The following is a 25,618-nucleotide window of genomic DNA, read 5'->3' as shown; positions in this document are numbered from 1 at the left end:
ATAAGTCTAAATGGTCAAATTTTCAATGCAGGCAGACGTTTGTGCAGAAACTGATTCCAAAATAATTGAGAATGTTTGTTCTTCACAGTGGATTTTCAGGCTTATTTCTATTTAAACCAAATCCAAATCCAAATATCGTAATTCTATTCTATCTAGACTGGCACAGTTTGAGTAGTCAAAGCGATGTCGACAGAGCTCAAACTTACAATATTTTAGTAAGACATGTACATTTTGAATAAATTGTTTTGTTTCAAAGTTTGACTAGGGTATTGTGTTTATTTTTATTCAAGGCTAAAAATAATCCAATTTAAAATTTGAGCTTGAATATTTTGAATTCCATTTGACTTATGACATATATTTAAAATAACGTCCCTCATGATTGCTAATTAAGTCAATGCCCTTGTACGTCCTTCACATTCCAGCCTCATTAGGGGATCAATACTTGATCTCTGAACCTCTGATAAAAGAAAGAGGGCTTGTATTTTTGGTCGGTGAAATGTCACACCTCTGGCAATGCAGGGGAGGACGTCTGCACCGGCAGCTACATGTGACTGGACATACTCCTCTATTTATAACAGCTGAGTGCAAGGCCCCAGTCCGACATACACAAGGACAGATGCACATGAGAGCTGAAATGTTCCTGCAAGGAGAAAGTACTGCCTCCTCCAAAAAATATGTCTCGACCCTGTTCAACAGGTAGGTGCCTATTTACTACAGAAACACATTAACAGTGAGTAACTGAATATGCTACATGTTGGTTGTTGTGACAAAGTAGAAACACAAGACCTTTGATGACATTGGTAGAAAGCGGCTGAACTGATTTGATAACAGCACCTTCGTCCTAAAAAAGAAAGAGATACATTATTAAGTGAACAACTTAAAAACACCCGAAAACCTAAAAAGTAACTTCATAAATTGTATGTTCTAAATACAAAATATAATATATACTTTAAGAAATAATGTGAGTGTTCATTCTTTTCAATATGATATTTTAATGTTTGTGTAGTTTTTATTTTGAATGACATTTTTAATTCCACTGTTTACCAAGTGTGTTTGTGGAAATGATACAGTCAGTGGAACGCATTGGCCGAATCTTTCATATCAGGTCGTATGACATGTTTTTGAAGAGCAGGCCCCTGGAGTATTTTGGTATCTGTTGTGGAACTTGTGACCAAGGTGCTCTTGCTCTGCCGCTCTCTGAGGTCGTCACTTCCTAAGCTTTCAACCGACTCCTGGCGGCTGATCACAGCGACGTTAAGCTGCAGACAGACGCCTGAGCCCTTAATGTGACTCCAATGTGTTTACGTAACTCTGATGTGCTCAGCAGCTCTTTTCTGTTACACTCCCACTTATCATTTTCAAACATCTACGTCTGTAATCAATTATCTTCTTCCTATTTTCTCCCCAGACTGAAGAGCACGTGAGGGATCACGATGGATGATTTGGACCACAGCATGCACATTGCCCAGTTCGACTGGACCAGCTTCTACGACGAGAGTGAAGAGTGCGGCCTGCTGCAGCCCTCGCTCGCCTGCCTCGACAACTCCAGCCTCAGTGATGAAGAGGATTCGGAAAACTCTGGTTCAGTCCTCAGGGCAGTTCAGCAGGAGACACAGCAGAGCCCTGATGTGACCAGAGCCGAGGGGGAGGCTGCAGGAGGGGAGGCACTGAATGAGAGTGAAGAAGTGGCGAGTGGGACACGGGTGGACTCTGAGAGATGCCTGGAAGTCCTCAGCACAAAGGAGGTGAATGCAAAGACTGCAGGGGACAACACAGAGGAGACAAATGACAGCATTACTCTGCACACTGAAACTTCATATTTCCAGGGTTCAGGAGATTGCAATGAGCTGAAAAAAGAGGACGGGGATCTTCAAACAGATTTAAAGAATTCCAGACATGAACCTGATCCACAGTTTCTCAAGCAAGTGGATTTAAACGGGAATGATCCACAAAGTACAGCTGTGAGTGACATGAGCAGTGTCGCCTCCAGAGCAGAGAAGGAGCGCTGGTTTGTGACCATGAATTACAGTCCTGAAAGACGACTGGGGCGTGTCACCTCTGTGAAAAAAAAACGACGACAAAGAAAAGCTTGTAGAAATAATCGCCCGGGCAGCAACACGCAGGAGAAAACTCTTGAAAATGGACCAGAGTTTGACTCAAACCAGGATAAAAATGATTCTGCAGGAGGCACCGACATGGAGGGCTTTACTAAATCTGACCAAACCTGGCATCAGAGCGATGATACAAATGCGAACAGCCTTTCAGATGTGTTGCAAATGACTTATACAGAAAAGAATGTGTCCGAAAAACTAGTTATCTCTCATTCCACCGAAGAATCTGACAAAAACAACGAGGAAGAAGGCACCTCAGCATCCACGTCACATGACACATTCACACCCAGATACCCATACCCAGTGGAGAGTGAAGAATCAGACGAGTTCGAAGATGGTGTTGAGTCCTTCTCCATCCACAGTTATGACTCTGAAAGCTATTTATCTGCTGCTGAATCACTGGAGGAATCTCAGCAGCTTCAACCTGTGGCGTTAATGCGGCTGCAGAGCTCGGTGTCCCTGACGCTGCAGACTGACAGAGCAAATGATGACAGTGCACAGGAGGGACAGATGCAGGCAACTCTCTCCTGCAAGGTAGCAGCCGCTAACTGTGACAATTATGAGTGCAATGATGAGGCTGCACTGACTTTTCCATCTGCCGGCCAGAGAGCAGACAAAATGCCAGATGACGACTCCACATGCGATGTTAGTACACACAGCACGCCGCTCCACACGCTCTCGGACACAACAGGAGTCTTCGATGACACAATTAATCTTTCAGCATCTGGTGGCTCTTTAGGAGATCAGCTTGGTCCCCTCCCTATCCCTGATCTGACTGTAACACCGTGCCCTGTGGCCGACAGCCCTGAATCCTACGCTGTGGCTGCAGGCCACACCAAGCCCGTGTACGCCATGTGTGCCTTCTGGGACGAAATGGAGAAACTGACGATAAATGACATTTTGCAGCTCAGGATGGGCAGAAGCTCGCCTCCCACTGACACACGGGAAACACTGACAGCAAATGCTGACGAGTCTCTGACAAGTCACAGCTCTCTGGGTGACTGTGGTCTCATGGAGCTGTCGGACGCGGCTGATTCAGACTATTGCACACAGCCTGACGAGTCCAAGCCAGATCGCTCCAGCTGCGAGTTCTCCACCTCAGACTTTGAAGAGGAGTACTTGCAGTTTATTGGCGCCAGTAGGAACCCCAGTCCTGATCCTCAGAGCAAAACCCACGAGAGGACGAGTGACTCTCCTCTGTTATCACCTGAGGAGGAGGAGGAGTCCAGTTGCTCTGAGGGAAAGGAGACGCCCGTCCCTTTAGAGGACTTTGCAGGACAGTTCTCTGAGGATCAGGAGTCACGCACTTTGAGCAAACTGTTGTGGCCGAGACAAATGACAAAAAGTAAAAGCGTGCACAACGTACAAGCTCTCAACAGAGAGGATTTGACGGTTCCCTTTGGAGATGATGAGAGCAGTCTGTTTCTCAGCGGGTGTCAGTCTCTGGAGATCAGTGGTGACCTGGGAACACTGCTGCCGACCTCGTTTCCCGACACAGATCCTCAAATATCCTTCTCAGAAATGTTTGAATACCTTTTCACAGAGTATAAAGTAAAGAATGACTCCTGGTCCGTCACTGTCTACAATCGTGAGGGCATCTCAGTGTCTCCTCTGTTTGACTACAGACTTTGTTCATTGAGGGACGATGTGTCTCTCGCTTCCCTCCGGCGCAGCGAGGACAAACCCATCCCTATCTTCTCCTGTTGTTCTCCGACCGTCAGAGAACTCACATTCCCAAAATCGGACCATGTTTTCTTGAGTGCAGACAGCGAGGCAGAGGAGGAGGTGGGCAACTTCTCTCCAATCAGAGTCATGTCTCACTCTTACCTCCGGGCCAATCAGTGTGGGGCGTCTGCAGCGGCCGCAGCCCGGTCTCACAGCTGGAGGAGTTTGCTGTCCATGAGGAACATTCGCTTCCATGACAAAGGAAGCATGTGGTGCGGGGGTTCGGGCGCCTGGGTGTTTCCAGTGGAGGCTGAGAAGATGGAGGGCAACGATCCACCAGTCACTGTGTTGACTCAGGGGACAGTCTCCCTGACTCCATCTCAGCTGTTCAGAGAGCAAACAGAGCTGCAGAGCATTCTGGGAAGTCTGCAGACAACCAGTAAGCCAGAGCTGTTATACTCTGTCCTGCATGTAAAGAAAATAAGGAAAAAAGGAAACATACATTCACACCTAAACTAGCATTAAAGGAAATCTACTGTATTTCCTCTCTTACAGGACGAGAGGGCATCTTCTCCACACTGAAGCAGTCTGATATGTGTTTGGTCTGCATTGCCTTTGCCTCCTGGGTGCTGACATCTTCGGATCCAGAGGCTGCTGATGCCTGGAAAGCAGGTATGAAACCTCTTGCACTGATATTCTGCTGTGACAGTCATTATTCAGCAAATATGGCTGAAACTAGGATTACCACCCTGCGGTTGAATGCCTCAGTTTTCCCCCAGATTTATATGAAGTTTCTGTGACCTTTGATCTTGCAAGCTGTTTCAAATTGAATGAAGAACTTCCCTAAACGCAGATTTGAAATATGATGTTCAATAAGCCACAAACATGTTAAGTGAGGTCACAATGACCTTGACCTTTGTCTTCCTAAATCGAATCAGTAAATCCTTAAGTGTTAAGTTTTCGAAAGAATAGGGTTGATGGACAACCCGAAAACATAACGCCTCGGGTCACCGTCTATCATCCGGCAAGAGGCATAATTAAATAATAAAGGCCCTTGAAATATAAATGATCACAGTCCTGTATAACTTGATGATTGATACTCTGTCTTAAATCCTGTTCAGCTCTGCTGGCAAACGTGAGCGCGCTCTCAGCCATCCAGTATCTGCGGCACTATGTGAAGAAGAAGAGACCTCACTGAGACCGTCCCTGATACATAATATACACAACAAGTCGATAAGTCATTTCCAAGCACTTTTCACCTGGGTCCATCTATATAAACCTTACTGCACTGTATATCTACGTATCTGCTAAATATCTACTGTTATAGTGTATGCATTGGTTGCATTGGAGGACAAATACAGCATGTTCTTGTTAGTTAGCCGATTTTAAATGTTTCAGACTCAAACCAGTTGGACAGATGATACACTGATGTGCAATATTATTAAAATCAACATAACGATTAGAAACATGAAATATAAAGGTTAAAATATAAAAATAAGATATATGTAATTGAAGTATAAAAAGGTCAAATGTCAAATTTCATGGCAGACTGAAGATTTTTATTTTCAATTGGAAAGAATGAGTATGGGGATGAAGTGCCAAAGGCTGGGTTTAGGAGCACATAGTTGCTTCCTGTGTTTGTGTGGGATTTGTTATAAACTGTCCTTTAAGAGTTAAAAACACTTCAGCTGCATTTGGAACTAAAGTTTAACAGCTCTGGACAAACTGACGTCGATTTACGGACCATAATGTCAGCAAAGGAGCTCATTTGTTTTTAACATGTAACATTGTGCCTCAATCATGGATCTGTATGTTGAACAGCTGCCGTCAAGCTCAGATCTAACAGCAGCGAGTAGGTTTGTGATAAACTGCTGCCAGAGTGTGTATGTGCTGTCTTTGTAGAAAATGAAAATGGGGATAAAATCCTGAAGGAAAGTTCTGATGCAGATGTCGAACTGGTTGTAGGAAAAGATGAAGAATGTGACTATTGGAGCTGTGTAGGAATTGAAGGCTTTGTCTGAAAGTGGTTTAGATCCCCTTTAATTCAAACCCGTGTGTGTGAGATGTGAACAGTTCGAGGAGATTTATCATGTTTAGGACATTTGAATGATGGAAAGTAGCACTGTACTATATTAAGTAAATTAAAAGGTAATTCCCTGCAGATTATATTCTTTTGTTGCTTAGATTAATCTCAGGACTGATGTCGGAAACACATTTCAAGCTGAACTATTTTCTCAGTGGTAGCTTTGTCTAATTATCTCATTAACGGCCTGAAAATGGATTTTGTGTGAAGGATTACAAAGAAAACAGATCTTGTTTGAATAATGAATATCTTATCAAACACAGCTGGACAGGTTTTTGATGTAATACGATTTAATGCAATAAAACTATGAATATAAAACTCTCTTGTCCTCTCTGTCCAAGTTAAAGGCTGAAAGAAAAGCAGGAGAAAGAAAAGCAGGAGGTACAAAGCTTTTTTATCAGGCTGTTTGGTCACCAACACACAAGAACTCCACATACAAAAAGAATAAGGTGTCACTGCAGAAATATTTATTGAAATAAATATGCAATGGATACACTTTCATATTATATGACATAAATATTGGATTTGGAGGCAGTTCTTTTTAAAATATTATAATTTCAAAGATTGAGTTTCTACAATTTTGCTCAAGACGAAGTAAATACACTGTTCTAATAGAACGTTTGGTCTGTAGTGACAGATCATCCAATTAATAATTATCTCACCTTATAACACTATATACTGTTTTTAGCTTATAATTTACTGCTACCGTGCTGAATCAGGGGGTCGAGTGTTCGCGTCTACTGCTATATTAATAGTACTCGTTCATATAGAATATTGTGGACGTGTGATATTTACAATCTCAAAAATGAGCGGATAAAAGCTTCGGTTATACTGTGAAAAGATATCTCGATATATAAAACTTTAGGATTTAGACAAATATTTAGCAGATTTAAGAGTAAAACCAACCTCTACTATACTTTCAGAGTCTACACACCACAATGCAACTTGCTACTCTAGTTTGGTGAAAACTGAAGACTGAGTCATGCTAGGTCATTCAAACACGGATTTAAATGTCATTCTGTACAAGGAAATCACATAGAAATCATCGTCAAAGGTAGAGTATATTTAAACTTTAACACCAAAGTCAGCCTGTTTTCATAGCCTTTATAAGAGTTGTGTTTAGCAAATTCAAATAACTGCATATCAAACAGTTTTACAGTTTGTTAGAGAAAACCTGTGACTAAATCTCCCAGCACTGAGTGAGACTGTTCAGTAATAAAACTAGTATAAATTCTTAAGTGATATGAAAATCTCAGACGGACTTTGACAGTCCCATTAAGTGCTGAAGGAGGAATGCACAAAAAAGGTCCACAACGTATTTCTCTAAAATATATTAAAACAGAATAAATTGACACACAAATATTCTCTTACAGCCTCAAAGGTACACAGTATTCTACTGGGTTATACGTGTAGGGTTCAGGTCATGCACCACCTGACACTCACGATGGCTTGTCACCTTCTTTCTTCAGGCGGCTTCGGGTTAAAGAGAAATAAAATGGTGATTAGACGTGTTGTGTAGTTGGTTGTCGCATTGTTTACAAGAGTACAATCAAGTAATGTCAACGATAATGTCAGTTAACTTGACTCCGACCAAAGAATAACCAAACTACAATAACAATGTAAAACTTGTTATCTTTATACGTTTAAAGATGGTTACTATCAATAAGAAACTATAAGAAACTTTACTGATAAAGAAAGCCCAATACTCAAATACCTCACCTGTAGTAATCCTCCTGACTTGGTAGAGGGCCTCCATGTAGGTGATGCCCATGCAGCCACTGCTGCTCCATAGCCATCCGCTGCAGCTCTGCAGACTGAGCATGCATGGCTTGGAGCTGGTGAGCAGCAGACATCTGAGGAATCTGGCCCTGCAGCTCTCGAGGATATGCTGCTCCAGAGGAAGAAAATCCACAAATTAGAAAAAGCTGGACTCGGTTGAGCCTCAAACTGCCGGCTGTGAGTATGAGATTACGAACCAAACAACGGGTGGCGCAGCATCTCGTGATCATGAGGAAGGTCGCTGAGTAGAGGGTTGGGCATGTGGCCACCAGGGAAGGGGAATCGGGCAAAACGGGGTCCTGTTGCTATAGGGTCCAGAGGATGAGGACTTGAACCTGTGTGAAGAACGAAGACATATAGTAAGTACAGGTCAAATTCCCACCACCATATGAATTACTTCTTGTTAATTCATATCTGACGATCAATAAAATCTTTCATCCACCTTCACCTTGACCGAGAGGGTCCTGTTGGTGCAGGTGCAGGTGAGAGTGAATGTGAGAGTGCTGGTGATGATGCGGCGTCGCATTGAGCATCTGCAGCCTGGTAGCGGGGTCTTGTGCCACAGACGCCATCCTCTCCGCATGAAGCCGCTCTGCAGTGAGTCGCTCCGCGTAAGACAGCTCTTGGCGCAGCTGAGGTCCTACTAGTGCCATCCTCTCCCGCTCTAGATGGTTCATGCCGGGATGGAAGGCTGCAAAGTGGTGGGGAGGCCCGGGCATGTGGGGAAGACCCAGTGCTCCATGTCTGGCAAAATGCTCCATGGGGTTAGCAGAGGGATGCATGGTTTCCATGTCTTGGGGCTTGACCTCATAGCCGGGTTTCATCCTCTCGCGGAGCTCTCTCTCTCGGAGGTTCCTCAGCTCACGCTCTCTCATGCTGGGTTCAGCGCTGTACAGGCCGGGCATGTGGTAGGCCAGCATGGGGTCACCGGGGCTCAGTGACACATAGAATGGGTGGTTGCGGTTGGAGGGGGACATGACGTGTGGTCGGGCATATTCACTCAGGGTGCGCAGAGCAGGCGTGTCAGGGCCAATATATGGCGGCACAGCAGCGACGGAGGTGGGTGGCTGCTCATAGGAGGAGCGTCCGTGGCCCTGAACCGTCATCTGGGACTCACTCATGCGACTGTCATGGGAGGAGCTGCTGGCTCTCTGTAGACAGAAGACAGTGTGTGAGAGGACTCCGTGTGATTTGTATGACAAAGACGATACTTCAATAAAGTCAATAAAATGAATGTTGCACTCACAGCGTTTCGGTCGGCCTCTCGTTCTCTTTCTCGCTCTCGCTCCTTCTCTCTTTCACGCTCTTGCCGAGCACCGTGTTCCGCCTCTCTCCTCGACTTCTCCACGGCCTCCTCCCGTTTCTTGGCCAATTTGGAAGACGAAAGTGGGGTGAAGAACAAGTCGGTTCGAGAACAGGAGTTGTAACCACGGTCCAAGTGTTTGATGAACCTGCAAGAAATAAGTAGTTATGAGCATAACTCACAAACTTCAGACACAATAGTAACACGAAGGTGGAGGAGCCTTCACAATAAATGTGAAACATATGAAGCTGATGTTTGTTAGAAGATGTTATTCCATGTTTACTTTCCGTTACTTTACATTTTTAGAAATATGAAGCCACTTAAACCCTCAAATAATTTTCTCTGAGTTAAACAAAATCCATTTGGCAAGAGCAACCAATCAGGTTTTTAACAAGTCCACAGTTTGACAGAGTTGTCTTAAATGATAATTGGGCAATAAATAAAGGCAATGCTAAAATGATTTTCCCTTAGCTGCTGCTGAAAATAGTCACAGAGCATTTTGAGCTCAATTGACACCTCAGTCTTCATTCAGTTATTCAGCTGATTAGTTGTTAAGTTGTAGTCAATTTTTACTAATAAGTCAGGCCACTTGTGGTACTGTATCATGAATAAGATGTTTTCATAACTAATATGAGTGGTCTTATTTTCATTTAAGCTAAACAAATTTTAAGAATTTTTTTTTTTCAAATAAAAGGCAAACAATGCTATGAGGCATTGCATGTTTTCATTGCATACTTAATAATGTCAAGACCTATCGTTTTAAGGGCAGATCTGTGGTCAGTTGTACCGTGCAGACTGGCTGGCGTGGCTTGCCACGTTGGTGACGGTGGGCTCGGGCGAGGGGCTCCGAGGTGGAGACGGTGGACTCTCTGCCTCCTCAATCTCATCCAGTGGCTCTTCCTTAATGTGAACGATTGGCGCCACAGCTGTGCTGCTCGGCGAGGGTCTCTGAGGAAGAGGCATGAAGGATGGCTGGAGGCCTGGCACGGGCCCGATAGCTGAAGTTGTTACGGCGTTGAGAGGGTGCGAGGCCGCAGCAGGTGGGTGAGAGGGAGTCGTGCTTTTTCCAGGGTGGGTCGGCACCTGAGAGATTACTGGAAGATGGGCAGGAAGTGACTGTAAAAGCATAGGCTGCGGCATGAGCTGAAGAGGGGGAGGTGGAGCACCTGGAGGATGCTGGTTGGGTAGAGAATTGAGCGGTTTTAGAGCAGGCGGAGGGGGAAGATTAGAGGGCATCTGGTGGAAAGGTGTAGAAGACTGGTTTGGTTGCTGTTTGTGTGACGGTGGAATGGGGGTGGTGGGAGGAGGCTTGATCTGTGTCCCGGACAGAGGAGGCTGAGAGAGCTGCGACTCCCTAAAGAAGGGTGGGGGTCGCTGGGGGGGGTGAGGCGACAGGCCATGTGACTGCAGAGGCTGCACAGAGTTGAGAGCAGGTGGGACCTGAAATCCTGGATAAAGAGGAGAGTCCTGACCCAAAGCCAACGGGAGAGGAAGCGGACCAGGGAGAGGCTGAGGGACGGGGACTGGTCGGCTGTTTGGAGCCCCTGAGGCAGGTGACTGTCCTGCTGCTGGCTGAGGAGCATCTGGAGATGGAGGAGGGGGGCTCTGAGCGGGATCCGAAGAGGAGGTGCTTGGCGGCGGCTGAGCAGTGATGATGGGACCCTGAGAGGGGTGGGCCTGTGGGACTGGTGTGTCAGCTAACACAGCAGCAGTGGCGCCAGGCTCTGATGGGACACCGTTCGGCTGGGCAGACGAGTCCGAGTCGCTCTCGTTGCCCTGCTGAGGGCTGGGGATGCTTGGAGAGGAGCTGCGGTTATCCTGATCTATATCTTTGGTGTCACTACTGCCATCGTCCTGAGCGCTGCGGCTTTCTGACGAGCTCTCCTCCTCTACCTCGGCCTCTCCTTCTGACCGGGAGCCCTGTGGATCCTGGAGGAACCAACCGACAAATTAAGATCATGTCGCGCCTACTTCAGGCTTACAAACAGACATTTTTATTCAAACAATATTTGACACAATAAGTTTCTAAGAAGTTTTCCCTCCTCTCACCTGTGTCTTCTGCCTTTTAGGAGTCACTTTTTCAGGCTCCTGAGCAGTGGACTCTCGTACACGTTTTGTTGTCTTTGGTGACGTTACCTCCTCTTTTATTTTCTGGGGATACAGCATGATATTTATACAGCAGAATGAATTTAGTGACGGAATACCATGATGATGACTGACACAAAAATGTCAGCGAGTGATTGTAAAGGTGTATCTATGTCTGATAACCTATATAAACATGTGAAGACTGGGACAAAAAAATGTCATCAGCTACTAGGGAATTCATTAAGAATTCCTTTGCAGCCATTGCCCAATACACAATATATAAAAGGAAAATTTGTTCTTGATTCATATGAACACAACAACAAAAGATAATGAAACCCAGGTACATGTGTGTTAATGTGTAGGTCTGTTGTTTACCTTGTTTGTCCTCCTAGTGGATTCATTCTTATTGTCAGTGGAAGATGATCTCAGAGCGATGGAAGTCACTCCACTGGGGGACGGCTGGTTACTGGACTGCTGATCCTCACTGGTGGGGGAGCCTGTGAGCCTCCTGTGGCCACTTCTTAAAGACGACAGTTGCTATAAAAAAAAGAGAATTGATATTCTGAAATACTGTTGTCAAGAAAATATACCTCCCATAATTTACAACCTATATATAATGATGTGATGATAACCATTTGTCGAGTACAAAATGTACTTGTAAATCAATTACTAGCAATACAAATAATAGCATGACTGATCTGCCAGCCTCGGGCTTACAGGTGCTCTGCTCCGCCGAGTCCTCATGCCATGCTTGCTGTGCTCCTCTTCCTCCTTGACAGGTTTAAACATGAATGACTCGCTGGCAGATTTCGCTGCTGGCGGCAGACATCCGTGCTTGTTTTCATATGATCGACAGGTCGTGCACAGCAGAGGGTTATTATTATCTTTTCCCACTTGGTGCCAATCTTTAGAACCTGTTGGAGATAAGTGGATTTAGTTGCAAGTTTCACAAACTGTCGAAGGGAATTTCACTGTCAAACACTCGTATTACATCATATATATCGCACACACCACAATCTGGTGAATCACAAATACAGACTTGTACTCACTTGTTGCACCACAGTGGCTGCAGGTCTTAATGTCCTGTTCACTGTCTTCACTATCAAGATCGTCCTCGCTGGCGGAACTCACATCCACTGCAGAAGAAGAGATCAACTTGGTTTCCAATGCATCTCCTGATCACACAAATATGTCTTCAATAAGCAGCAACATAGTTCCTTCAAACTTTAAGAAGTGCTCACCTGAATAATTTCGAGGTTGGGTGTTGACCGAAGCTGCGGCAGAGCGAGTCTTTGCCTTGCGGGAGGACGGCTGCCGGCGTTGCTGTCGATAAGCTCTTGTTCCTGCAGCCTCAGGAGTTTTCTTCCAGTGGTAATAGAAAGTGATCAGCTCTCCCTGATGAATAACAACCACAGACATTTAGGAATAATAGGATTTATGCTTCTGACCAAGAGTAAGGTGACCGTGAATCCCCGCATGTATTGAAAACCGAACTGTTTGCACAAGCTAAGTGTTTTACTTACAGTCTTTTTGCTGGGTAGGTAGTCTTTCCTGATGCGGAAGAAATTCTTTCCATACTGTCTCAGGCCCTTAATGAAATGTTTCTGTAGAGAGTGACAGGAGGGAGAGGTGTGCGTATGAATAAATGATAGAACACTTCAAATCAAAAGAAAACCTCCGGTACAGATAACATCCAATAAAAGGTAGGTTTAAAATACACAGATTCCCACCTATTTGATCTTCCTGCACAAACTTTGTTTAGGACAAACAAACTATCAGCATTGACCTTCAGGGCTGTGTTACAAGCAAAAGGCGTCTCACCACATCTCCCTCCGACCAGCACTTCTCTATGAGCCTTGGCAGAGGCTTCTTCACCAGACGCTGGAGAGCCTTTGCAGCATCGTAGTGACTTGCATGGAGCTAGAATTGAGAGAAACAAATGTCGTTTTTTTAATTAATTTGCACCATCATATTGTTGTTGTAGAAACTGAAAGGAAAATTAGGAATATAATTCAACCCAATTCAATTCTCACCATGTTGAGAGCGTTGAGTGTGGTATCATCGCGGGAGGCTGCCAAACATCCGTCCTCTGTGGATCCACCATCACACATCCCTGCAAACGCTGCCATGCTCCTAGAGAAATAAACAAAAACACACTTCTGGATTTGACATTTTCCTGAGTGTACTACCAGGCAGAGATTGTGAAACGTCTTGGTTTCTCCTGCAGAGAACTACCTGTCAGAGCCATGTTTATATTAATGTCTTGACCCAGTTAGAAACAGGTTTGTCCCTAAAGTGGCGGTTACGAAATCAGGTCAACATAGAAACACATGTTATATGACATTGTGTCTATGTGACTTAAAAGTACTGTGGCTGAGACCGGAGCTGAACCACACAGACATTCACGTGGTCAGACCAAAGCTGGTAATGTTTTGCATGTACTTCCCCATTTGGAACATTGTTTCTGACAAGCGTGTCAAAAGGCGACTCTATAATCCTGTTTGTTGGGGCTGTTCAGTCTTGTCATAACAAAATTACTGGTGTAGCATGCAGTCTTTGTCAATAGCATCAAGATATGTCTTTACATTAGGAGCCGTGCAGTAAAAACAGCTGTTACATAACATCATAACAAGGGCAATAATTTAGTGCCAGTCACTTCAAAGCCTACACACTGACCTCGCCGCTCTGAGGTACATGAGGAGGTCACAGTCGTTGACCCCTGGCGTCCACATGAGCTCCTCGCCGTCAGTCGGCGTCGGCAGACCCGGAGCGGGCCGCGGCTGCAGCTCTGGAAGCTTGGCCTGAGAGGAGGAGGACACGGGAGCTCGTAAACATTTACACTCCCTCAGTGGAACGCAACTGTGCTCGCCGTTTACATTTACTGCGAGTTTAACAAGGTGCAATTACGCTGCAGAAGTCCCAGTGCTTATCTCACAAAACCCAGCTGCATCCACCTCAGAGTCTACGAAACCATAGTTAGCATTTTGCCACAATCTTCTCACATTTTGTGCACGAAACAAATAATTGTTTATTTTAGAAAATGATCTGCAGATGAACCGATAATGAAAATAACAGATATTTGCAGAACTACATTGAACAGACAGGTCAATAGTGGGTTAACATATCTCTTCATGGAATTTAACTTCAAGTTTAGAAGTATGAATAGGACTGAGCGATATGATCAAAGTTTTATCAAAATAGAAACTTTCATGTCATCCATGGTTGATAATTATCATGATAAATGTCCCAATTTTATTTAGTCTAGGTTTAAAGACTGATTTTCATTGTGATGGTTTGTTTTTCGACATATACAAGACTTCTGTGACATTGCTATAATAACAATGATAATGTTTTATTACCCGACACCTTTTCCATGAATCAATAATGAATCGGACTTGTGTAAAGTATTCCAAAGACATTCAAAATATCAGAGTATTGATCCCTGCTGGTTACTGAGTTTACCTGATGACTGGAACCCACTCTTATCTCGCCCTGTGTGCTGTTCAGGCTCCTGCAATACAAATAAATAGGAATCATTAAACGTCATGCATCTGCACGGTGTTCACAGTCCAGACAGAGTAGAGCCAGGGGTGTTCCCACTGCTCCGGTCTGTCTGCTGCACACTGCCTGTCAATAACAGGGTAATTATCGCTGTCCGGTCTGTGGATAATCGATACGTGTTGTGGGAGCAGCCACCGCACAACCACATCCCGCCCCCTGCACGCCCCTGGGCCAATCCCCGCTCGGACCCGCGACGTTTCCTTATATTACACGAAGGAAATCCGACGCTCGCACACCGTCAATCAATCATACATGATCTGCAAATGTTCATGGTCTCCATTACGCGAGCGGCGTGAGCTCCTCCGGGGACCTGGCATGTTGACAGCGGGTGTGTGACACAACCCGGAGCCAAAGACGTGCAATCAATAACACGCAACGATGCTAGCATGCACACAACATGTCGCTGACACACACACACACACACACTCGCACGAGAAACAATCACAGACGAGTACATGGTATTTCACGATGCGGGCGGACCATCTGCTGCACGGGCGCGGGTCAAAGCTGCAGTTTTACGCAGAAATGTGCGTTGGCTTCGTCAAATGCATCGTAAACCCGTGTTTCCGAGGGGAGCGGCTAGCTGCTCACCACACATTACGCCGTTATTTGGCTAGCTCGTTAGCCGGACTCGAACTTCGTGACCGCTGACACTCGGCTCCTCACGCACACATTCCTCAGAGTAACGCTGCGAAAACAGCAACACGCACATTTCACATTCGCAAGCAGCCGACGGGTGTGTGTAAAAGCAGGCGGCGAGTAGGCGACTTTACCTCCGCGGGCTGAACAGGTCGTCCATGTCGATGGCGGTCGGACTGTGGCTTGTTGACACTACGCGGCGCAGCGGGCGATACACACACAAACTGTGCGAATCCCCGATTACATGGCTATTCAAAATGGAGGCGGCGTAGTGGAGGGAGTCGGTGTAGTTTTTTTTTTTTTTTTTTTTCCTCCTCTTCCAGTGCGATGACCTCAGCAGCCACAGCTCGAGCCTTCAAAGTTGTCTGGGTGCCACTGAGCATGTGCCGCGGATCAGAGGCTCCGGGATCTGCCGCTGAGGCCGCCGCTGACTCCCCGCTGACGGGCCCCGGCTCCGGGCTCAGAGGTGGAGGAGGCTGCGCTCACCGCCGCTGCTGCTGGTGCTCAGCCTCCATGAAGCCGACATCACTGTTTGTGGGTCTGTGCTTCATCAACAGCGTCATTATGTAAGACATGACACCACCACCGACACCAACCCCACCCCCGTGTCTGTGGCCAGGGCGGTGCAGGAAATAACACATCCAGGGAAGAAACTACAAGATCACATTGGATTTGCAGCCAGATGCTGTGATTTATCAGAAACAACGAGGAGCTCAACGAGGCAATACTAATAATAATTCAGAATGAACAATACATGCAACTGAAGCCTTATTACAATACTAATATAATATTTGATGCTGTGATTTATCAGGCACAACAAGGAGCTTAACATAATAAGAACGATACAGAATTATGTTGACAATATCTCAAAGCAAAAAGTCTGAATTAACAGATCTCAAGTTAGATAAACATGGTGGTGCAACTAAATGCTTACATTATCACTTCTAATAATAATATTAATAATAATGTTTACGTTATATCAAAAGCAAAAAGTCTTTATTAACAGATCTTAAATAAAGGCGTATAACAATAATAGCTCAACATGATAAATTAAATGTTGACAATATCTCAAATAGGGGTGCAACTAAAAGCTTACATTAATAATTATGGTAGTAATTATGATAATACAGAATATCAGATGATAAAGCAGGAACAACAAGCTTAACCATAATATAATTAATTAGATTAAAAAAAAATCCGTATTATCATCTCCACATGAACAAAACATGTAAATTATCCTGGATAAAACATTTTCTGTATATTGTATATAATATATATTGATTAATTTACATTCTGCAAAGTTTATCTTGCAATTGCAGTCACAAAAAAAGACAAATAACAAATAAACAAGTATATGTCGTTAAACTCTAAGTTTGGTTTTAGAGTTAGAGTATTGCACCTAGACAAAAATGTTCTCAATCAATCTGCCTGATAATTAGGTTTAAATCACATCAATATAAAATGCATTTACTACCACTACAGCAAAACAACAAATATAAAAACATCACAACAGATTATTTCCGGAAGAAAACATTTTTATTAACCGTTTCTCCAAGTGCAGCTTTTGTCATCACAATAAGTACTGTAAGTGCTGTTATTTGATATTTATCAAGTTACAATCAGATAATTGTTTTTATTCCACTTTAAAAAAAGAAAAAAATACAGTGAAAGAATGTAAAGTGTCACAAGTTACTGAAGTTTGTTCTGTCTATAAACCAGTCAGCACCTGAATGGGTCTACATTAGTCAATATTTTACTATATTAATCAAGATTCAATGTGTTTTGTGTGTTTGTGTGTGAATCCATTTGTGTGTGAAATAAATGCTTCATCCATTTACAATGGGTTTCTGAAGTTTTTTCCAGCAAATTTAGCCTTGTCTCCCAACTCCTCTTCAATTCTAAAGAAAAGAAACAATCCAAAGTTAGTTTCCTCTCACATATTTACCCGATAAGTTTTTTTTCTTTTTAAAAAGAATGCATTTTCCTAGGGCAATTATTAATGTTGATTTAATAATCTTTTAAATAAACTTAAGTCGCAATTCTGTCTTTACTGAAGTTCACCAAAGCTGAGAGCTAAGTACATAAAATCACATGAAAATAATAAAGATTAATGCTCCAACTAAAACATAAGAAACAATAAATATGCTATATAATAGATATATTTGAATATTTAATCATACAGCACAAGTAGTTGCAATTTAGAAGAACTGAGATTTTTATTTCACACACACTACCCAATGCTAGAGGCAAGTTTAATTTTAATAAAAACAAATTAAACAATTGTAATAAAACTCCTCAGTTTGTGAAAGAATGACTTACCTAAGAATCTGGTTGTATTTGGCCAAACGCTCAGAGCGACAAGGTGCCCCAGTCTTGATCTGTGAAGATTATATCAAATTATTTAAAGTTATTCAATATGTCCATATTATTATGTCACAAATGTATGTTGCATTTAAGCCATTTCTTCTAGTGGTCTTTAATTTATGAAGATGTAAAAGTATTCTTGCTGTTTTATAAGATTCAAATTCAACTATTATCAATGAGGTACAGCCCCAAAAATGACCAGACAACCGACTCTACCGTTATCTACAATAATTTTAACAAAAAATGAACCTTCATGATGGCAGAATTAATTTCGATATGAGGCATAAAATCTGCAATGATCCTAAAAGATAAACTCTTACAACAAATATTAACACACCTGTCCAGTGCAAAGGCCGACCACCAAATCTGCAATGAAGGTGTCCTCAGTTTCGCCAGAGCGATGGCTGACCATCACACCCCAGCCGCTCTCCTGCGCCATCTTACAGCTGTGGGGACCAAAGAAATTACTGAGTCACTTCAATTTATAAATTATTTTATAATCCTAATAATCTGATTTAACAGCCACTTCGTCTCGTTTTCTTGTACTGCCTACTAAAGTCAAATTTTAGCTGATTTCTCAAACCTGGAAGAAACATCCAGAAACACCTGACTCAGATAGACCACTTAATGAATTGGTGAATTCAGGGGTCTGAAACACAAGGTAGGCCGATGCAGGGTGGCCTAGATCTTTGGATTCTTCTGGCATACATACAAGTACAACTTCTTGACTTACGCTTTCATTGACTCTGTGACTGTGCCGATCTGATTGACTTTCAGCAGCAGGCAGTTGCAGGATTTCTCCTCCACAGCCTTGCTGATGCGACTGGGGTTAGTAACAGTCAGATCGTCTCCAACGACCTGGATGTCTGTGCTCCCAGTGAAGTTGGACCAGGCAGCCCAGTCGTCCTGGTCAAAGGGATCCTCAATGGAAACCACTGTAAGGGAGGAAAATATGCAGACTTTCCTCATTTCATGGACAAGTGATGATCGGTAAAGCTTAAACTGAAACTCATCCCGCTGTTCGATTAAAAGGATCAGTCAAAACCCCAAAAGGACACTTCTTAATGAATATAAGGTTTTAATCAGAGAGTAAAAGAAAAAAGGGTTGTTTACCGCACCTTGACTTGTATTAAATTCATCATTTCAATCAGTTATGAAAACACTAGGGCCTCAGTGGCCTGATGTCTAGGGTGCAAACTAAATGCATTGTCCAAGACATGATGCCTGGCCATGGAGTTTGACTAACCTGACGTATAATCATAAGACTACATGTGTTACCTGTCTGTGTGACTGTCTGAAGTGAGAGCGTACATTATTATTAGTGATAGGAATGAGTGACAGAACATGAATAATAAATCAGTAATTCACTTAAATTCTAAGAGGGATCATGGACCTCACCATTTGTTCGTTGTTCAACATTGTTGACAACCAGGCAGAGCTACCTCTGTGTTTGTTGTTAAACACAGAGTATAAATGGAGAATAAACAGTCATTTGACTTTAAGATCCTGTTAAAATCCACAATAGTTTGTGATGGATCAATCATTGGGATTCAGTGAACAAATTTGTTAAAAGTGCTTTGTATTTTCCTTACTTCATAAATTAGACACCTAAGCGTTTTTTTCTCCTTCGAATATTTTTCCTTGATCTTTTTCTGTCCCATTCAAAACCTGCTCGACAGCTGAAGATGTGATTATTATTATTTGCTTGAAAGTCAAAATAGTATTAAAAAACAGAAAAGAAGGACTGTGATGTTCTTGACAGCTTTATAAGGATGAAACAGATATTTGTTGGTGCAAACAAGCATCGACAATATCACACAATCAACTGGCCCCTTAGGGAGTTAGCAGATGAGAGATGGCAAAGGTATCCCATATATTCACAGCACAGCCAGATCATCAACCTTCATGCGACAATGCTGGTGTGTACATTATTATTACTTTGTGTTTATGCTCTCCGGGTGTTGAATAATGTGTAAAAAAAGAAAGCGTCAGAAGGTTACCTGGATAATCCTTCACAAAGCTCTTGTAGAGATCAGCCAGCTCGTCAGGAGTGATGTAACGGCTTGGGTCATCGGGAGACTTGAAGTCCAGGTCGTATTTTCCATCCCGGTAGAATTCAGATGCTGCCACATCCATACCAATCACAACCTTATCTGTGTATCCTGCTTTGGCTATGGCCTCCTTCACCAACTCCAGTGCTACAGGTTTAAACAACAGATGAGTTGTAGAGTATTATTTATAGCCTCAAGATTTGCATGAAGCACCTCAGAATACAGTCCACTACAGATACACGGATAAGACTGTCTATACAATCTCTGGCTAGACCAGAAAAATAGCAACAACGGAAAAAACTGAAACGCAGTCAAATTTAACAATCGTTTTTAATGAATTACCATTAAACTGGGTGGCAGGATGTTGTATGGGTGAGGGAAGACGCCATTAAATTTTGTTGTCGATCCAGACTAAGGGCCAGATCCGGGAACTTTGTTGTGTTTTTCAACATTTATGTTATGATTATAACAAGGGAAATCCTAGAGTGTAATTAAATAGACAAGTAGCAACATTATTTACCTTCCTTGTTTTCCAAGATGTTTGGGGCAAAACCACCTTCATCGCCCACATTGGTGGCATCCTGTCCATATTTCTTCTTGATGACATTTTTGAGATTGTGGTAGACCTCGGCTCCAATGCGCATGGCTTCTTTGAAGGTGCTCGCGCCAACGGGCAGGATCATGAATTCCTGCATGGCCAGCTTGTTTCCTGCATGGGAGCCGCCGTTGATCACATTGAAGGCCTGGTGGAGGTGGAGAGGGGAAGATGAGATTCTTCACATTAAAATGGCAGGTTAATGACGAATAACAGAAAAGCAGCAATTTTGTGACGTTGCACAGATCCTCACCGGCACAGGCAGGATAACCTCAGGGTTTCCTGCGAGGTCAGCAATGTGACGATACAGGGGGACCCCTTTCTCTGCTGCACCAGCTTTGCAAACAGCCAGAGACACACCCAGGATCGCATTTGCTCCAAACTTGGCTGTAAAGAAAGAATATAATTTACTTTTAGCCCGTGCATAGTATTTAAATTGATTCAGACACTTCTTAGATCCCAGCACAGTACACCTCGTTGGGAAAAACAATCTCATAATGCAGCAAAATAGCCAAACCAATACTGCATATACTCCGTTTAACAAGAAAAACCTCCCGTTGTACTGACTTGAGCAACATTCAAACATGGTTACAACTAGGGACGGGAGTCGGCATGGACCTCCCGATACGATACTGCCACGATACTTAGGTGGCGATACGATATGTATTGTGATTCTGTGGGTATTTCGATACTGTAAGTATTGCGATTCGATATTATGATTTCTTTTGGTAATTTTTCTTGGACCATGGAAAACAATTCAAATACAACACAGTCAAATTCACTTAGACCTTTGCAAGTTTTATTTAAAATATTAATATTAACTTAATGACTGCTGGGCAGCCAAAAGAGAATATAAATAAAAAAATGTGCCCTATTATTGTATAGTCCCTGTCAACTGCACACAAACTGACAGATTAAGAAATGTATACCACTTAGGCTACTTTTAAACAATAAATAAAAAGTAAATTAAATAGAATGAATAAAAGTTTACTTAAAATATAGACTTTGAAATAAACAAAAAGTTGGCTATGCTTCACTGTTGTTTGCATGTAGGCTATCCAAAGCTATTGCTTGGGTATGTTTAGATTCTTGTGCAAAAACAAGAGCTGGTCAACATGCTCTGGGGTGAGGTAACTCCTCCCCCCCATATATTCCCCCCCTCGGGATTAATAAAGTATCCATCTATCTATCTATCTATATAAAACCAATAAATATATATAAAATCGCCATTCACAAGAATCGTGATTTGTAACTGAATATATTGTTCCCCCATCCCTAGTTACAACTGTTAGTCTTTTACTCACATCATTAAACAGCATGAATTAGCTAGTTTTTTGTAACATGCTGTATTTAGAGTTCATTAATTAATTACCTGAATCTGTTCTTTTAGTGTTAATGAGCTTTATCTTTGTGAAACTTCCAGTAATATTGGCTTTGCAGCCATTTTGCTACAGGATATTTGGTCCCTGCTGTTGTTCTTCTCAAGAAATGAAAAACAGTTGTTGAAACAGTTATAGAATAAAAGGACAAGGCTGTGTGATGATTGTCACTTACATTTGTTATCGGTTCCGTCCATGTCAATCATCATCTGGTCAATCTTCTCCTGCTCAACCACAGATACCTTCTGAGGAGAGGGGAGAGAACAAGTTAAGAAGTAGTTTTTAAAAAAATATATAAAACTACATTTATAAAGTAAAGAGAAGGAGAATTATTTTCTTACTTGACCGACAAGTGCAGGTGCAAGGGCTGAGTTTATGTTTTCTACAGCCTTTGAGACGCCTGTAACAGACAGAATATAATAATTCTTTCAGAACACGTGTAAATCATGACAGCCAATATGAAGCAATGTATTAAGCAACACATGCAGCTCTGTAATGCATTGGTTGGCACATTGTGAACCATGCAACACGATAGATGCTTTTTTGTAATTGCTTTTTCATGAATGTAATTCAACATGTTTTATTTAAAAGAAAATCAGCCACAGGCTTAACATACATACTGGGGGTGAGGGCATGCTTAAACAATCCAACATGCGTGTCATATCTGATCAATTCCCAAAAGCATTCAATAATCAGTTGTTTAATTAAATGACAGTAATTGATAATTTTCCTGTCAAATGCACAAATTTGAGTTTTTCTAAATAAAGATAGGCAACAGAAACTCACTAACCCCTTCATATCTGCCAAAGAGGGAAAGAGAGAAAGTAAAGATGACAGATATAGACGGAAAAAATGCAAAATATAATTTTTTTCCTATAAATTAAACTCTAGGTAGTAATTCAATCTATTGGTCAACTCAGTCAACATGAAAACCTATAGCTGACCTTCAAATAATTATTTCCTCTTAAGAAGATAGAAGAAAGATTATGTACAAACCTTTCCCAAGGTAGCGAGACTTGTCATTGTCCCGGAGCTCCAAGGCTTCGTAGATTCCAGTTGATGCTCCACTTGGTACAGCCGCCCTAAACAAGCCTGAGAGATGCACATTAGATATTAAAATCATCAAGGAAACGTTGTTAAAAAAGCAATCAAACGATATGAAACTGAAAGTAGAACTGCACTGTACATATGCCAGATTTTTTGCAGGAATATCTGAGAAACTTGATCAAAAAGACCCCCAAGCATCTCTCGATTTTAATCATACACACAATCTTCATAGCCACAATAATGTCTCAACATTACCAGCATTTCAGACAAAATCACAGCCTTAATTTGCCACAACTCCCCCTACCTTTGTGTCATAGTGAAAACACCACAAACACAACTGAATAAAGTTGCCCAGTGCACAGGAGAGCCAAAAAAACAAACCTAATCCAGCTAGCTGCCGTGCAGAATGGTTAAGTGGATCTATCCCATTTAATCTGTGGGTGGGTGCTCCTGTCAAGTTTTCGAGACTCTGTTCGTAAACTTTATTTTGGGTCAACTCTCATTCTCGCAGTCTCAAGCTCAGTAGACTCAGATGGGCTGTGTGGCTAGTATCATTAGTTTAGCAGTGAGTTGCCCATAGACACGTAGAAAGAATCAAATTTAAGTTCATTTCTAGTTCGACAGCATGATGGTGGGCAGGTAACCGGTGCTTTTTTCTGCTTTCAAACAAGTAGCAGCAAATGGATGAAAATGTAGGTGTCCACACGAGTTTCATTTTTATATCATCTTACGATCTCACATTTTTAAAGCTGGAGGGCCAACGATTAATAGGGAGGGACTCACATGCACTAACTTGCACACACTTATTTGAACAAAGAACATCAGATCACACCACACATAGAAGGTTTGACTTTTCTCTCTGTTTAAAAGCATTTCTCCACAAAAACCTGATCAACAAAAATATTAATTTCATTTAAAATATTTTAAATATCTTTAAGAAAAGAGAAAATTCCATGAAGCACAAAAACATTTAATATGTTCTTTCCTGGCCCACACCCAATCCCTTCACACGGTTTGGTACAAATCTGTTCAGCACTTGAGTTTAATCTCGAGACAAATAAACAAACACACAGACACAGCAGACTCCTCTGCAGAGATAATGACCTTTAGGAGAATAGCTGGTAATAAACTATCTATTATTCAAGTACATGGAAAATAAGTTCACATATTATCACAATGGCTTTTTGAAGTCCACTCCACCATTTTAACTGCCTTGATTCATCACAAATGTTTGAGTTGTATATAACATTTGGACCTACCTTTGTCAGTATAAAGGTCGACCTCCACAGTTGGGTTTCCACGAGAATCAAAGATCTCTCGAGCGTGGATCTTGACAATAGACATCTTGCAGGACCTTGAGATGAGACAGACAAGTTGAACTTATTCAGAGGCTCCCTGGTAAAACGTGCATGGTCATGAATGTCAACTCGGGTTTCAGATAAAAGAATAATGCAATCTTATATGTAAAAGAAAATGTTGCCATTACTGAAAAACGTCTGCTGTACCGATTCTCCGCTCTCTTGTCCTTGGAGCTTACTCACAAAGATATCCTGACCGAGCTGCGAGCTTAGAGTCCTACCAGGAATGCTACTGCCCTAATTGGATTAGACTCTTCATCTGATTAATCACATGACAGTGTAAGTGCAGAAATGGATTTGACAAAGGAAGGTTGAGATTACGGTTACTACAAGTTTCCGGTGCTACAGTACAATTTATCTATTAGCACGAAGTCACTACTGAATTTCTACCATGACAAAATCCCTGCTGTTAACCACAGGATATGTGACCTCCAAGAACTCCTTCCCTTTGTTTGTCAGATACACAACAACATGTATTAGCCTAAATATCTGAGATTTTATACTTTTGACCCAATATCCAAGAATCAAAAAACTAATAAATGCCTTCGGCCTTAATGAATTTGGAGAAGTATGAAGTCATATAAAACAGCTAAAGTTAGAGCCTTTTTTTAGCTCAATTGTTGAGTGTCTGTGGGATCACCATGACGCCTTAGGCATCCAGAGTAAACTAAGATGAGTGTTGCCTTCTTTCAGGTTGTGTGTGAGCGTAGGACCACAGACTCAGAGCTGTATAAAAATCCTGCTCTAAAACATGCCACATTGGGAATTTCAAATTCAATGTCCCAAATTCACTTCTGCTGACTTAAAGTATTAAAGGCACATATTTTAAGAGGCATACTAAACGAATCTAAGTGCCATCTCCGATTCCCTTTCAAAGCTGGGTGCTGATTTGTTACAGTATAAAGAATTTGGTGTAATAAAAGGACCCAATGACTCAACATTATTTCCTGTGCCAGCAGGATGCAGACAAATTCCAACATGCTCAAGCAAAACACACAACCACATTTTTTGTATTTAATCATTAGAAACCATGTGAGTCTCAATTGGAACAAATACAGGCTGTGTATAAACGTTGTTATCTTTTGATGAAAGCCAATCCAAAAGGAAATAGTTAAATATTGTTATAAAAAAATATATGTTTGCAAAGTTAACCTCGAACCAAATAATAAACACGTAATTTATAAAGGCGTAAAGCAGAGTTTGAACTTTCCCAGCTTTAATACAGACTCCAAACACATCGTGTTCAGCGTTAGCAGGAAGCGGGTCGTGGCTCAGCTAGCTACACGGAACCGAACTCACATGAACCCAACTTAAACTTGACTGAACCAGTACAAGAGCCTGTCGACTGAGTGGAAAACACGAGAAGAAGTCATCCTTCACGTGTTCTCATCAGAACAACCCTGGACAAAGAATGAAAAGAGAAACTCTACCTTGATGTTAACCGGAGACAAGTTGAAGGTTCAAATGTCAGTGGTTGACGGGCTGTTTCTTCTTCTGCTCACAGTTATCCGGCAGCTCGAAGCTTTGTTTCTGTCCTGCTGCCCTCTACAGATTTTAATGTGAACTACATCATATGAGCAAGACCACTGCACAGAGAT

At 42.3% G+C, this 25,618-nt stretch overlaps 3 protein-coding genes across 8 annotated transcripts; 1 reads left to right on the top strand and 2 right to left on the bottom strand.

Annotated features, from left to right (window-relative positions):
- Positions 1–590: 590 nt before the first annotated feature.
- Positions 591–6,187, top strand: LOC133967729 (PPARGC1 and ESRR induced regulator, muscle 1). Its single transcript, XM_062403362.1, has 4 exons — positions 591–696; positions 1,409–4,215; positions 4,332–4,448; positions 4,898–6,187. The coding sequence occupies exons 2-4, from the start codon at positions 1,434–1,436 to the stop codon at positions 4,972–4,974; spliced, it is 2,976 nt and encodes a 991-aa protein (XP_062259346.1). The 5' UTR covers positions 591–696; positions 1,409–1,433; the 3' UTR covers positions 4,975–6,187.
- Positions 6,188–6,304: 117 nt separating this feature from the next.
- rereb (arginine-glutamic acid dipeptide (RE) repeats b) lies at positions 6,305–15,845 on the bottom strand. 3 transcript variants are annotated; one of them, XM_062403349.1, is made up of 17 exons: positions 15,361–15,845; positions 14,489–14,537; positions 13,703–13,827; positions 13,060–13,159; positions 12,848–12,946; positions 12,550–12,630; positions 12,268–12,421; positions 12,076–12,162; positions 11,744–11,940; positions 11,402–11,563; positions 10,991–11,092; positions 9,729–10,870; positions 8,885–9,089; positions 8,081–8,789; positions 7,836–7,973; positions 7,574–7,747; positions 6,305–7,332 (listed from the first exon to the last, which is right to left on the bottom strand). In XM_062403349.1, exons 1-16 carry the CDS (start codon positions 15,384–15,386, stop codon positions 7,575–7,577), a joined length of 3,549 nt encoding a protein of 1,182 aa, XP_062259333.1. In that variant the 5' UTR covers positions 15,387–15,845; the 3' UTR covers positions 6,305–7,332; position 7,574. The 3 variants fall into 3 exon arrangements, with proteins under 3 accessions (XP_062259333.1, XP_062259315.1, XP_062259325.1); XM_062403331.1 differs by having other exon boundaries at positions 7,579–7,747; positions 15,361–15,842; XM_062403341.1 differs by having other exon boundaries at positions 7,579–7,747; positions 8,087–8,789; positions 15,361–15,840.
- Positions 15,846–16,740: 895 nt separating this feature from the next.
- eno1b (enolase 1b, (alpha)) lies at positions 16,741–25,567 on the bottom strand. Of its 4 annotated transcripts, none has more exons than XM_062403374.1 (12): positions 25,451–25,567; positions 23,922–24,016; positions 22,612–22,707; positions 21,957–22,015; positions 21,791–21,860; positions 20,490–20,623; positions 20,162–20,384; positions 19,591–19,788; positions 18,324–18,525; positions 17,928–18,036; positions 17,546–17,604; positions 16,741–17,124 (listed from the first exon to the last, which is right to left on the bottom strand). In XM_062403374.1, exons 2-12 carry the CDS (start codon positions 24,004–24,006, stop codon positions 17,061–17,063), a joined length of 1,299 nt encoding a protein of 432 aa, XP_062259358.1. In that variant the 5' UTR covers positions 24,007–24,016; positions 25,451–25,567; the 3' UTR covers positions 16,741–17,060. The 4 variants fall into 4 exon arrangements, with proteins under 4 accessions (XP_062259358.1, XP_062259384.1, XP_062259367.1 ...); XM_062403400.1 differs by having other exon boundaries at positions 21,791–21,857; XM_062403383.1 differs by lacking the exon at positions 25,451–25,567 and adding an exon at positions 24,149–24,255.
- Between the last annotated feature and the right edge of the window lie 51 nt (positions 25,568–25,618).

The sequence above is a fragment of the Platichthys flesus genome, chromosome 2, assembly GCF_949316205.1.
Source record: "Platichthys flesus chromosome 2, fPlaFle2.1, whole genome shotgun sequence".
Classification (NCBI taxonomy): domain Eukaryota; kingdom Metazoa; phylum Chordata; class Actinopteri; order Pleuronectiformes; family Pleuronectidae; genus Platichthys; species Platichthys flesus.
The sequence above is the reverse complement of the archived record's forward strand: the minus strand, read 5'-3'. Positions and strand labels throughout refer to the sequence as shown.